Source organism: Cinclus cinclus, chromosome 24 (assembly GCF_963662255.1).
Source record: "Cinclus cinclus chromosome 24, bCinCin1.1, whole genome shotgun sequence".
NCBI lineage: Eukaryota > Metazoa > Chordata > Aves > Passeriformes > Cinclidae > Cinclus > Cinclus cinclus.
The window spans coordinates 197,095-211,979 of NC_085069.1; the positions used below are offsets into that span (position 1 = coordinate 197,095).

The window sequence follows — 14,885 nt, forward strand, 5'->3', positions numbered from 1 at the left end:
CAAAATATACCCTAAGTTTCTAAACATTAAAGAAAGAAGCAAGATATACCCAATGGGAGGAAGGCAGGAAGCTCAGCACAACTGCCTGCTGCCTTCACCCAATCGCATCTGAGATGACATTTCTTCCTTTTATACAATAAACAGCACCAGATACCTTCCATCCCAGGAGGATGGGCCAGGCTCTGTCCCACTAGATGGCACTCACTTATTCCATGGTTCTTTCCTTAAACATTTCATTGGAGCCAGCTAAAAATCTTAGCTGAATCACACAAAATTGTATCACAGCTTTCCCAATATATTCCCTTTAAGACAGTGACCTACCAATGCCAGTGCGGAGCATGACGGACGGAGGCTTGGGGGGGTAGGGAGGGAATTTGAAGCACCAACCTGGGAGGGAACGTAGTAGCTGAAATTAATATTGCAACCAAGATTTGCTGCAACATAGTAGAGTCATACTAATTTATATCAATGGTTGGCTGATCTATTGCAAATTAGCAAGAATGCAAGTAAATAAATATATTGTTTGCAATAAGTGTAATGTGCTTTAACAGTTTACTGACTAGTACAAGGTAAAACTGCGTAACAACAGGTAAAAATAAAACTCAGTAACAGAATAGCTTTGCTTGAAATGAGGCCTCCAACAAATGAGGCTTTTTTCCTTGGATTGCTTTAGAAACAAGTTTTCAGTATTCACCCCTATAGAAAAGGGCATGTACTTTCTGCTCCAAATCCATTGGAAACATAATTAAGATTTGCTTTCCTGTATCTCTCAAAGGTTATTCCTTTAAAAAGAAGAATTCCTAACATTCTTTGCAAACACTGAGTACATTGGCACTGCTTTAAAACTATACCAGTGTCTATGCTTTTAGCTATTCTAGTAAGATGTTTGGGTTTATCTGCACTGGTACAGCTAAAGATTCTAAAGCGACAAAACGGGGGAAAAGAGGCAAGAAACAGGTGATAAAGTACAAAAAAAGTTGTAATTTTGTATGAAACAAGTTCACAGTATAGTAAATGCCATCAACTTTTGTGAAAGAGAAAGAACATAAGAAGAACATAACTTTAATATGTTAAAAGTCTTAAGAGTAGGGGAAAAGATAAAAAAATCCCCACACTCTTACTTCAGCAACCAAAATTGTTACCTCTTAACTTCTAGTGCTACTCTCCCTTACTACACTTTCTTACAGCTGAGTCTTTGGCTTTCTTGTGCTCTCTTCCCAAACTCAACATTGTCTGAGAGGCAGAGCAGAAAGAAAAGTGAGAAGTCAAACAAAACTCTTTCAAGTTTTGATTTACTTTGTGCTTTTCTGAGAAATGCGGCATTTACAATGTTTTTTTCTCAAAATAATTCTAAGTGGCTTCAGAAAACCATCTAAACGATGTGTTGCTTTACCATCTACCTTGATGTTCAAAACTTAGTTATCTCCCTCAAAAAATTACCTCATTATTCTTGACCTAATTTAAAATTAGTTCTGTCACTACTTCATTGCTCAGAAAGACTGACTTTAACAGTACCAATACCTGGAGAACTCACAGCTTAATGCCAGAACACCAAGCAACTACACAAGGTTGTTACTCAGGTGCCTTGTTTTGGATAGCTCCTGACCAAGTGGAAGCTGTACATGAGGATAAAGATGGGATTTTATTGGCAGGTTGTGGATCAGACACACGAGAGCTGCTCTGCAAACACTTTTTGTGTGTGTTCCATATGATGGGGTACACAATTTTAACTCCTGCACCCCAAAGAAGAGAAAATGTTTCAGTCTGGTTATGCGTTGTATCCAACACACAACACTTGAAACTGTATCCCACCAGCAGCCAAATTCAGCTCTCAAATGTATTCTTGGAGAAAGGAAGAGACAGTTGAGATTCCCTCTTCTACAGAGTTGTCATGGAGTTTTTTGGGCATACAAGCTGACTTAAGATGGAGCAACTCCTAAGAACTTAATTAGAGCCCAAAATCTTCTGTATATCATCTGCTCACAGAGATCCCATTTTAACTCCTCTCGAACATACTTTGGACAAATTTGAGGTCAAAACACAACAAGTGATAGAGAATGTGTTTGCAAACAAGATTATCCATGTAGAAATTGAAAAACCAACCAAAGCACAAGGTAGGATGGCTAAGCAGTCATACCTGTTACCACAGTACTCACACACTCACCTTGGCAACCCCAACCCCAGTGAACCTGGCTTCCAGGAGCTCCTGTCTGCGTGGGTCCAGGCTATGCAATTCTTCCATCATTTCTGCTGCTGTGGAAGAATAACACTCTGATTATGAAATGCAGGGAAAGGAGAGAAACATTTAATATTCCATGCCTTTGATGAGACTTAGAAGTGCTTGTTCTGCAGCACAAGTGCATAGAGAGCATTTTCTTGCAAGAGAAATGCAAGATTACCATGTAGTAACAACATGACTTTGCCACCATATTATAGTATTTAAACCATAACCCTGCTGGAGTTTCCTCTCCTCTCCTCTGTTGCACCAACCATTTCAAGATCTCTAAATCCAAGAAACCAATTATGTTACATTCTCCTACTGGATGCTTTATTAAAAGGAAAACATGGGACCAGAGTGTTATGACTAAAAGCTTCAGAGCTTTTCATCCGTGCTGCATGACTAGGAGAAAAAAAAGCAACATTCTTTACCCCATAATTTATTTTTGGCCAATCCTGGAAATACTCGTCTCCACGAACTCCAGATTTCACTGCTAACAGCTTTGCTTCTTCCAAGCACAGAGTGGGATTATAAGAAGAAAATAATGCACGATTAAAGCTTTTAATTTACAAGTTAAAGCATCAGATACTTCTAAAAATAACAGCAGCTTCTACATCCTGCATGTACCTGGGGTACCTCTTGGCAATCCAACACCACGGATGCCTTATTTGAAGGATTAAAAATTTACCCAGCATAACTGTGTAAACAGGTTAAAAATCAGGAAAGACATAATTCAAATCCCGAACTGAGAAAAAATGGGACAAAATTTACTGTTCATTATAACTGTGAATCACATCTTCCCAAATGCACCAATCAAGTTCATTTCCAGAAATGTCTGTTCCAGTTTCATTTTCAGGACTAAGGCAGGAAAAAAAAAAAAAAGAAAAGAAAGAAAAAAGACCAGAAACAGAAGATAAAAATTTGCTGTATAAAGAGCATATGCAATGAGGAAAGTTCTTGAAGGGCAGCAAGTGCCCTCTAGAACAGGCAGTGCACAATTGTTCCTTTTATGAACTGTCCATTTTGTCCCTGCCGCTTCCTCCAAACACTGCGGCTCCAAGTCACAGGGGCAAAGTGAATCCATCCGGGGGCATTCTCAACTGCTCTCCCAGATGAGGCCCAAGCCTCAAAAACTAATAGGATCCTAAACGTGGTTATTAAATAACCATATTTATGACACGGGCTCTAAAAGCCCAAAGCTCTCAGCCCAGTTTTCAAAACAGGAAATCTGAGCAGCAAGGAAAATGACAGACAAACCGCAAACGCAAAGATGTTCAAATGCTCTCAGGGCTCTCGCCCATCATGGGGCGACCATCCGAAGGGAATTGTATCCCCACACCGGGACGCTCTGCTCTGGGAAGGGGCTGACACAAGTTCCCCCCGCCAGGAGCTGCCCCGGGACCCACTGCACCCCTCCAGGAAAGGCTGCCATTTCCTCCTGTCCTTCCGAGAGGGGATTGAGAGCACCCCTCTCCTACCCACTTGGGACGCACAGGCACCAGCCGCCGAGGGAGCAGCCTTGCCCCGCTGCCATCTGCTGCACCGCCTTGGCTTCTTCCTCCTCCTCCCCTCCAGCACCGCCTCAACCCTCAGCCCGAGGCTCCACAGGCCGTGCCCACCCTCCACTGCCCCCAGCTCTCATCCCCACTCGCCAGGCCGGGCCGGACCGGGCCGCGGGGCCTGCGCTGCACCGTGCCCGGCGAGGGGCCCAGGCCGCGCCACCGCCGCCCTGGGGCTCAGGCCGCGGCCCTATGGCCATGATCCAGCCCGACCCGCGGTACCAGCCCCTGCCACCGCCTTCCCCGTGGCCGCCCCCACCCAGTCTCGGGCCGATCGGGGACCAGGCGAGAGGTGTCCCCGCACTGCCCCCGCCGCCCCTGGGGGTCTCACCTGGCGCTGCCGCTCCTACCGCCGCTGCCCGGCCCAGCGCTCGCCGGGCACCGCGCGGATCCCGCCGCCGCCGGGGGCAGGAGCAGCAGCAGCAGCAGCAGGAGGAGGAGGGAGGGAACCTGCTACGGCGGCGGCACGGGCGGGAAGAGGAGGCCGGGGGCGGCTCCGCGGCCTCTGCCGCGGGCACTGAGGCTGAGAAGGGCGGAGGGGAAGGGTGGCGGGGAGTGGAGAGGGAGGGCTCCGGGCTGGGGGTAGGCCGCGGATCCCCGGCCTCGCGTGAGGGGCCTGGCCGGGCCGGAGCGCGCGCGGGCCGGCGGCGGCAGGACAAAGGCCAAGCAGGAGGACCCGGCGGCCAGGTGGAGTGGGCAGGCGGGCGGGGCGGGAGGTGCACGGGGCTGGCAGGCGCGGCAGAGCCAGGGCAGGTGGGGCCCCTCGTCCCTCCCGGCCCGCAGCGCTAGGCCCGGCCCGGCCGATGGGGGCACACGCGCTGGGGAAACCGCGCCGCGTCTCGCGAGACTTGCGCGGCAGGGGGGGGGGAGGGCGGGAGGGGTCAGAAGGGGCGTGACTTGAAGGGGTGGGGCCTAAGGGGGCGGAGGGAGGGGCGGGGCGGCAGGTGGGGGGGTCAGTGGGGTCTGGGGGTCAGGGCAGGTCGAAGTGGGCAGGAGGAATGGGAGGATTCACACGGGGCGGGGGGCAGCAGGGGTTGAGAGTCCTATGAGATCGGGGGGGTCTTGGCCGTCATTATGACCTGGAAGTCAGGGCAGGTCTGAGGGGGCATGGAGCATGGCAGGTGTCACACAGATCTGGGGAAGCAGCAAGGGCTCAGGATGGACCTTGGGGTTATGAGTATCGGGGGGGGCTGAGGGGGCAGCATACTCAAAGGCAGGTAAGATATAGCTTCAGGATGAGGACAGGTCTGGGGGGCACTGGGGGGGTCACACATGTGTGGGGAAGAAGCAGCGGGTCAGAGTCCCATGGGGTCTTGGCACAAGGCAGGGTCAGAAGGGCCTGAGGGTCAGGGCAGGTCTGGGGGGAGCAGGAGGTATGGAGGGTGGTCACAGAGGGCTGGGGGAGCAACAGAATGTCAAGGTGGACTGTGGGGTCATGGAAGGATAAGGGGGCAGGCACAAGGGGAGAGTTGGATGCAGCCTTGGGGCAATGGTCAGGGCTGAGGGTCAGCAAGGTGGGGGGGGGTGATCACAGGTGGCAGGGCAGCAAGGGTCAGGGTCCTAGGGACCCAGAGTGTGCTGGGGGGTGACAGGCACAAGGAGAGGGTCAGATCCAGCCAGGGCTGGGGGGGGGGGGGGGGGGGGGGGGAGGAAGGGCAGGGCAGGCCTAGGGACATGTCACCCCCAGGGGCGCAGAGGTTGACCTACCCCGTGCCGCAGGATGCCCTGGAGAGGGGATAGAGGTATGACATTTCATGCACCCCCGATTCTTCACCTCCTCTCCAGTCTCCACCTTACACACCCATGAGCAATCTCAATCCCTAAACCACCCCGAGGGAGAATGCAGGGGCACCTCAGCACCCCCAATTCACCCCCACTCCATCCCTGTCCCCCGGGAACCCCACTTGGAACACGCCGGGCCCCTGGTTCGGAACAGATCCGACATGGCCACCGTGTGAGACAACCCAGGCGCTTCAGCAGCCCCCGTGACACACAGTCCACAGCTCTTTCCAAGGCCAAGCTGCCACCACAGTCGGGAAAACAGCCCCCAAGATTAATAAAGATAGGGTTTGTCTTGGCTGGAGTGGAACAATTCCATCACAGTTCATTCGGCTCATTGCAGGCGGCCGGGGGCAGGACGCAAAGAGCTGCGGGTGTTGTACCCACTCGCTCCAAGGCTGAATCGGCTTTCCGAAAAGCAAACAAGCAGGAGAGGATTGTTGGGAAAGGAAGTGGCAAGGCCTGTCCAAGGGGAGGCAGGCGCGGATTAGCAATGGGAGCGGAGGTTCCTGGAGTTCGATTCGCCAGGGCTGGGAACGCCGAGGGATATCCGTCACCTCCCTTCATTGCGTGACATCGAGTGATTTATGACTGAGCTGGAACCGACTAGTTTGGCAAAAGGGACGTGGAGAGGAGCCGGCGGAGCATCATGGAAAAACCGCTTCTGCAAGGCGACGGGGGAATTTGTGTTATTTTATATAATTGCTAATTGATCGTACTTTGTTAAGTCGGTGCAGCAAATGGCTCTGGGAGCACTGCTTGCTCATGCAAGATGCTTTTCCTGTGCTTTAATCTGTTTTTTTTTTCAGTACAAGAGCCACTTCAGTTTCAGGTCTTGGTCTCTAAGTCACATTTTCGACATGACCAGTGGCACGAATTTGTAAAATAAATAATTAAATAAACAGTATTTTGTGTCTGTGTTGGGTTGTGGGGCTTTTTAAAGAAAAAATCCTGGAGTAAATATTACATCAGCTGGTAGCTAATTACAACCATTTAGGGAACTTTAATTAGGACCACTTGCAGTGATCATTGTTGAAGGAGGTTTAAATTTCATTTGTGCATTTCAGTTTGATTGTGGATGGAGAGAGGAGAAGTTGTGGGAGCTGTTGCACCCAATAAAGGGACTGACTTACCGAATCCCCCCAGCTCTTCTGGACTCCACTGCCTTTAGAAACACCTCCAACTCCAAAGTGAGCAGTTCACCCCCTCAGAGTGCCAGGCAGGGACCAGACACCAGTAACACCCAATCTAAGGTATTGTCCCCAGCCTTCGTGTTTTAGAGGTCATGAGGGTCACTTTGGTCTAATTTTCCCTGTGCTTTTTGGATAGCGCTCCATGGGGCACTTCCTCCTCCTTCTCCATGCATTGCCAGGTATTGCAATGCCGTCAGTATTTCCACGTAGGCCACCAGAAGAAACTTTTGCTGTCAGAGAATCACAGAATGGTTTATGTTGGAAGGGACTCCAAAGCCCATCCCATCCCACCCTCTATCATGGGCAGGGACATCTTTCACAAGATCAGGTTGCTCTAAGCCCCATCCAACCTGGCCTTGGACACTTTCAGGGATGGGGCAGCCACAACCTCTGACATTTCCTGATGATTGTCTGCCCACTGTCATTTTCACTGAAATCACAGACCAATGCCCCTCTTCTCCTTCCCTCTGGCAGAACCAAATTCCCAGGGAGAGCCTCCTGGAGAATCCATTGCAGCCAGGAATGTTTTCCAAGACATCCCTTGATGCACCGCTGAGTTCCAGGCCTCACAGAGGACCCATGGCCACAGCCCTGGGCTCTGCTGGGTCAGGCTGGAACAGGAGGAGGTGACATCAAATAAGAAACAGAAAAACTGAGGTAGCACCATCCTCCTCCTGTGACTCCCCTTCTCCGGCCCTGCATTCCTCTGAAATAATGGGTTTCTCTTTTCACTTTCAAATTCAGGACTGGGGCACATGCCCATCAGCACATTCTGGAAAGGTGGTCCTTTTGTTTTGCAGTCCAAGGGCTCTGCTAGCTCAGCTCCTAGATGTCCAGCAGCTCATCCTTGGCTGTAGTCCTATCCTTCCGATGCTCCTCTGCTGCACACTCAAGTATGGTCCTCTCCACCTTTATCCTCCAAAGAGCAGCTCAGAGCAACATTTCCAGCTGCAGTTTCCTTTCCAAGATGCCAAAATTGCACCTCACACCAGACATAGTAGCTGGTCCCTTTGTGGCACAGCGAGGGAAAGAATCATCAAGTTTTAACTATTTCTGGCTGTAAGCTGGAATTTCAGACCAGCCTTTAAGAATCCACTTGCTGTCAACAGAATACAGGTAGGTACAAGAGATTTTAGTCAAGTTTGTCAGATAACAGTAGGAAGGAAGTTACTTGGATGAATTTCCCAGTGATTAGTAATCTCAGAACTTTTTGCTTCTACACTCCATCAGGACACAGCTCTGAATGGGGATGTAGTGCACAGCCCAGCTGGGTACAACACTTCCAACTGTGCTGTGCTAGCACATCTGAGATTGGGCTCCCTGGAACATCAAAGGTCTCTCAGGTACAAATATAATTATCAGCGTTGACACATCACACTTGGACTGTTTCTTATAACATCTTCTCTGCTGGGAACTGATCTCCCAGGTTTGGACTCAGCGTAGAATTGGTGAACTGTTTGGTTTTTTTCATTGTTTGGGTTTTTTTTTGTTGTTGGTTTATTTTAAATAAGAAAAGCCAACTTATTCGAATGTGCTTCTGGTCAGAAAAGGTCAGTTTGTTCTTACAGGGAAAGTTTTGCTCTTCAAAGTGGCTGGAATATGTAAGTAGCATATCATTTTGTACAGGAAATTTTTTGATTCAAATAAAAATTCTAATGTCAACTTCTAAGATACTACTTCTAAAAGATTATAAAGTCTCAAAAGTAAAACAATGTAAAGTTAGAAATCAAGATTCTGTTGACTTCAACTTGATTTTCCCCATTGTATTACAGTTAGGGAGCAATTCCTGTGCTTCATGTTCTGGCCCAGCAACAGAAGAGATTATTTGGACCTCCAAGAATTCTCATGCAGGAAAACTCCTCCTTCCAGCCCACACCTGGGTGACATATGAAACTATTCTGTTTTTCCTTTAATTTTTAAGAGCCCCTGAGCTCTGGTCCTTTCAGAGAAGCTGGTTATGAGCAACAGAGTATATACATGGCTGACCAAATATTATCTCATCCATGGGGACAAGCCAGCTCTCCTCCACCATCAGCTCTGCCAGATGCGCACATCCCGCTCTTCAGGTCTGCCATCAATCAGTGTTAATGCCTCTGACTGCACTGCTGTGGTAGCTCCTCTCCTCTTGTCTCGGATATCAGTAATATCCCTAGTACACAGCACTTGTATCATGTTTTGAAGAACAACTCAGCTGCCACAGCCATTTTCGTTGTCACTGGATTCGACTGGAGCTTGGAGCTCCCCTCCACAGGCACAGCACATACAGCAAAACAGCAGCAGGCCCTGCCTTCCCACCATAGCCTCTGCTAACCCACAGGTTAGATTAAACCAGAATTTGGTATGATTTTATAGAGATTTTAACAGAGCACATAACAAGTTCCTTCTGCCTTCAATTTTGAAAAGATAAAGTGTCAGAAGCCAAGATTCTGATCTTTTAAATTGTTTTTGGTGACTTTTCTTTGCCTCTGCTTTCCAGGCTTGTGGAACACACTAGCTGCATTTTCCCAAGTATTTCTGTACTGCCACAAGGTCTGTAAATCTACTGATACAAGGTACACAAAAGAAGAGCTGAGATTCCTCAGTGATACCAGGACACAGGCAGCTGGGGACTGGAGAAAAACAACAAATAGCCTGAAACTTTAAAATGTAAAAGCTGGAAGGAGTAATCTCAAATCCAAACATAATACAGCACTGGGGGGAAAAAATCAACCTCAACCAAAACCCACAAAAGCACAACACTCAATAGGCTTCTAAGGATTTTAGCACGAGGGGATGATGTCACCTCCAGGCACCACATCCTGAAGAGGCTGACCCTTGTCTGCACAGCAGATTTTGTTAGACCTAATAAGGCATGAGCTGCCAGTGAAGATTTTTTCTAGGCTTGGGGCATTCAAAACATGTCACCCTTGTGCAGATTCTTGTCTACTAAGGGTAGGGCTTCTGCCACACTAGGAACATTGGAAATGTCTGTCCTCATTTTTCTTAGGGAGAAATCTGGTATTTGAGCGCATCAAAGACAACACACCATTGCTGACTCCTTTCTGAGGCCATTCCGAGAGCCTCCACCCTCCCACGCAATGGAGTTTACCTCTGAGGTTGTTCCTGCCCCTCCCTCTGTCAACATCTTCACCCTCTGTCAACATCTTCAGGTATCCCATTAGGGATGCTTTGATACCCAAATCCAATAGGAAAGCATCCAGGTCACTCAGCCTCCACAGAAGCAGCAAGCCATGTGCAGCTTCAGAGCCTTGATGCAAGGCAATGTGTGTCCTGCTGCTGGAGGAGGAAGGCAGCTGTGTGCAGCCATGTGGAACTGCACAGCCGCCACTGCCCAGTCGAGGGGAACCAACCATCGCAGGCAGGAAAGGAACACCTCTGCGATCCCAAAGCACACAGTACTGGAAATATCTGCTGGTTCTGCAAGCACCTGAAAAAATGTGATTCTCCTGAATGTGCCACCAAGTCCCTCCCTGTTCTCACTAACTCTCGGATTCCCAGCATACAAGAGGACTTTATTGTCAAAAGGGTTTGCCCCCTACTTCTCTTTTTCCTGCATAAAATGGGCAAAACTGTGGGAAGTGATGGGATGGAGTTGAGCTGCAGGCTGTGGCACGCACCTGCAGAAGCACATCAGAGCACAAGAAGCACATGGCAGCACAGAGAGGCTTGTCTCCACCTGACCTTGTGGGGAGGAGGTGTCAAGCACAGAGCCCTGCAGAGAGGAACCTGCCAGAAGCAACAGATGCGTGAACAGAGTGTGATCACCCCATAGAAGGACACAGAGAGAGCATGCGGCTGACGCGGCCATGTGTGATAGGTCACTCACTGAGAATTACCGTATCAGGAAATACCGTGTCTTGAAGAAGTGTGAAAAGCCAGCTCGTTTCTTTGAAAATACAGATCAGATTCCCTGCTGGTCTAAGTCCCTGCCTCAGTTGTTACACATAACAACACTACCTTACAGGGCTTTGGAAAGCCTTAATTAGACAAACTGCTCTGAGATTTGTGTAAAATTAAATCAACATGTTATTGTAAAGCCTGAGGCACACACTTCTTTTAAAGTATATTCAGCCTCTTTGTGAATGGCTGCAAATACATTCCAACCTTCCTAATGAGGCTCACCTCACTAGGGAGGAAGTCACTTGCAGTTGTGGAAAAGCCAGTTTTAGCTTTCTGTGTAACCTCCATTGACCTCTTCACACCCACCATTGGCACCGCATGTGCAAGAAGCCATATTGCTGTGTAATTACAGATTGCAGTTAGGACGCCCTGACCAGGTACTGCTCCCCAGGTAAGGGGGATATGCAGCATGCTTTGAGCCTGGTCCCAGGGATGGAGAAGGAGTCCGAGGGGAGATCAGGCAATTTAATCTGCAAATGAGGAAAGCCACATCCAGTGACCCCAGAGAAGAGTGGTACCTCTCTCCTTACACCTGAGCAAGTCCCCTCGTGTTTCACACATAGCAGAGAGGTGTGAACCTGGTCCCTATGTCCAGGGACTGCCTACAGCAACTCCCTGCTTCACAGGAGCTGAAAGTAAGTTTCATATTCCAAAGATCTGTCACTCCCCCAGAACTCCCTAACTTCCACATAATAAGAATTTGCAAGAGCTACAAGGGTCCTTTAGACAGCAAAGACAACCCAAATACAGCAGTCACACTCCACCTCAAAATCAAGATGCAGTTCCCATGCTGTTGGTGCTTGCAGTAAGCCTTTTGGGGTTAGCACCAGAGAGCACATTTTAGGACAGCAGGGTCCAAACCTCACCAGGATTTTTTTCTTTCCTGGAAACAGCCAACAAGGCTGGGAGCTCCTGGCAGGTGTTGACGTTAAGTCTTGCCAGTGAGCTTTGCCATCACTGCTTTCCAACAGCTGCCATTTCCTGCTCATCCCGCGGCAGGTCAGAATAAAAGCCTGCCCTGGCATGACAACTGCCATGTTTACAATCCCTGAGCAGGAGGTAAAAGCTGAGGCACACACGGCTCAGATTCCCTTGCTTTTCCCTGCCTGTGTTCCAGCCAAGTCTCCAGGCCTGGCCTGTGCTCTTCTGGCTCATGCTGTATCCTGCTTAGTTCAGATTAGCACTCAGGGCTGCCTACAAAGGTAATTTCCTGCAATGCATCTCACTTTTTAAGCAACACAAGCTCCCATTCAGCCAGGTAGTTACACGCATGAACTTGCTGCCTTCAGTGAGAGCTAAAAGCACAAACTCCAGAGCTTTGCTGGTTACGCACAGAGCTGACAACTCCTTTTCCTCCAGAGCACCTCACTTTGCAGGAGGGTCCTCCAAAAAATTCCTCCTAATCCTCATTTTTCTGGTAATTTCTATATTGGCCTGAAACAGTCAAAATCAGAACTTCTGTTGAAGTCAGTGTCTAGGGACACTACATACAAGGATCTGTGCCAGGTACCCTCATCAAGGAAAAGGAATAGTTACAATAGCAAAAATGGTCCTGATTGTGGCATCATCCCTCATGGACTTCTTTTCCCCAATATAGCAACAAATCAAAAATGGTGGCACTTCTCTGACTGACAAATCAGATCCTGCAGACTGATCAGAACGAAGACTGCATGACTCAGTTTCCCTTCATGCGTATTTGGAGAGATGGAAGGATGGTCCCCAAATCCTGTAACAACTTGATCCTTGCAGCCCCATCCTCACTTCTAGGCAGTAAAACCTGTGCATCTTTCAGTAGTGCTCAGGAAAAACAGTTCAGTACAGTTTGGGTTTGCAATTCCTGTAGGGAATCCAGTGGGGACAAGCCAGGGTTCATCCCAACACCAATGACAGTAAGAAGTTCTTCCAGCTTTCATTACGATACAGTGGCATAAGGTGCTGGTGTGTGCACAGGGAAGTTCCCTCTGCTCACACCTCTCTTCTATTGAAAATAATCAGGTCTCATTTATCCCAGAGCTCCAAAACTCACTGCAGATTAGAAATGGTGGTGGCATACCTGAAGAAGGCAGAGCAGAATTATTTGGGAGCGAAGATAACTGTGTCTAAACTCACATGCCCCTGGTCAAAAGAATTTGATGATCACTGTTGTAACAATCCAAATCACTGTGGATGACTGCTGTTTTCACCTAGCTGTCAGGAAGATCCTGTGAAAGCTCTGATTTGCAGTAGAATTTACAATTTACCTAATTTTGAAGTGACAGCATCAAAAATCCCTCCCACCCCCTCATCCACATCACCTCCCCTGTTCCTTCATGCCTCCCAGTTCACAGCCTGTGAAACTACAATGCTCTGAGAATGATATACCTGGGGAGGCAAAAGCTTCTTTGCCCTTCACTGGAGCCCTCAGTACTATGGCTGGATCAAAGTCCTTTCTAAAGGACTATCTCCAAGACCAAATCCAAGTCACAGGCTTGATAGCATTATCCCTACATGAAAGGATTATGTGAGGGGTCACAATAGGTGACAAAAAAATTCCCTTCCAGCCAAAATATTCTATGAATCCCCAAGAAAATCCACCATCTTCTGGCAAGAGCCAGGACCAGAGTTTCCAAAGTGCAACAATGCTCCAAGATCACTGGGGCAGTGCATGTGAAGGACTGTGAAATCACCTCTCTGCTTGGGAGGTTCATCAGGTCATGCTGGTATTGTCTGTAAGCCACAGGCCACAAGACTTGGAATGCTGGGAACAAAACCAGAGCAGAAATGCTAAGAAAGGCTTTAGAGTTAACATTACTCTACTAAGAAAGAAAAGGGGGGAAAACCCCCAAAATACTAGCGGCACTTAACCTGTCTTTTCAGCATGGTAGAAATAAATCTGGAAATTTCCTCTGAACATGCCAGAAAGCTTGAGTAACCCAGCCTGCTCAGCAGGCCCAAGGTGGAAATGGCAGGAGCTGCTGCAGGTCAGGATCAAGGTACCTGAGCAGAGCTGCACGGGGAGGCAAGCCTGGAGTAGCAGGAGGCCAGCAGCTTCGGAAAGAGCAGGAGCTGGCAGGGATTAGTTAAAGAAGCTCAAGCAGTATCTGTTTGTAGGAGGCCTGGCTCAATTCAACACCATTAACTTGCTGCTTTCTGAACACCACCAAGAGGACAGGAAAAAAAAGCATGTCTGCCCAGCGTGGGCCCTGCTAAGTGACTGCTTAAATACTCCATTAGAACTAAGAGCATTAAGAAAGGCAAAGAGCCACTTCAATGGATCCTGGCTCACAGGGCTGCAATTTTTTACTTGAAGCCCAAGTTAAAACCAGGCAACTGGGATATAGCCTTGAAAGCACAAACAAATAAGCCCTCATCTTCTCCCATTCAGGAGTTAGAATTTAAAGGGGAGTCCATCAACTTTACATAAACCATGCTTATAATTAAAAACATACTTTCCTGCACTGCTTACAAATCTTTGGATGATTAATAAGGCATTTTTCAAATAACTTTAATTCACACTAATTATGCTGATTGTGTACCCCAATAATTTTTCTTGCAGGGAGATAAAGCTATCCTGGGAGGAGATTGTCAGGGACCAAGAGGGAAGTACCCCAGGGAACTGCCTGAGGCCCCAGTAGCACCCAGGAGGTCTGTCACTGAGGTGGTGACACAAGTCCTGTCAGGTCCAGTGCTCATATGGCTCTTGCTCAGCCTGACTCTGTGCCTGGATAAGCTGAGGAGACTTCAGCTTGCTCACCTGGTCCTAGCGGGCTTGAGCTGTGCTTTGCCTAGACCTTGCCTGAGGCCTCAGCCTTGCCAGGGAACCAGACTTCATAGGTTTAGCATGAAAACACAGCAGCGACTGCAGAACTTCTGGGGTCGATCAGGCTTGTGTGTAGTAGAAGCCAAAAGTGCTTCAGAAGAGATGTGCTTTATCTCCTCCTGTTTCATTTGTAGATGCTGGAAAAGTTCTAGGTCCTTTAGAAAATACACTACAACCAACTGAACAAGAATTACCTTCTCAGTTATTTGACTCCCATTCCCCACCCCACAATTTGATTTGATTCAACATTTATTAAAAGAAACAGATATATAAAAAGCAATGGTACATTTCCATTGCTCCAGCACTGCAGCCTGTGTGGTGTGAATGGATTCCCGGGTTAACTTTCCCAGGGAGGGCTGAAATGTCCTGATCCAGAAGCCTTCAAGTAGCAGACAAATACCTGCAATATGCAAGCAATACCTGCAGGATGACATAGT

General features: G+C 48.3%; 1 protein-coding gene across 3 annotated transcripts in view; it reads right to left on the minus strand.

Annotated features, from left to right (window-relative positions):
• The window catches only part of TLK2 (tousled like kinase 2), a 69,730-nt gene that overhangs the window by 38,579 nt on the left and 16,266 nt on the right, over nt 1–14,885 (minus strand). For 2 of the 3 annotated variants that reach the window (XM_062508134.1, XM_062508136.1), the window contains exons 2-3: nt 2,165–2,253; nt 322–387 (exon numbers count right to left, since the gene is read on the minus strand). In XM_062508134.1, the coding sequence (XP_062364118.1) occupies nt 322–387; nt 2,165–2,253 (155 nt within the window). The remainder of the gene's footprint in view (nt 1–321; nt 388–2,164; nt 2,254–14,885) is intronic. The other variant, XM_062508135.1, reaches the window with a different exon arrangement.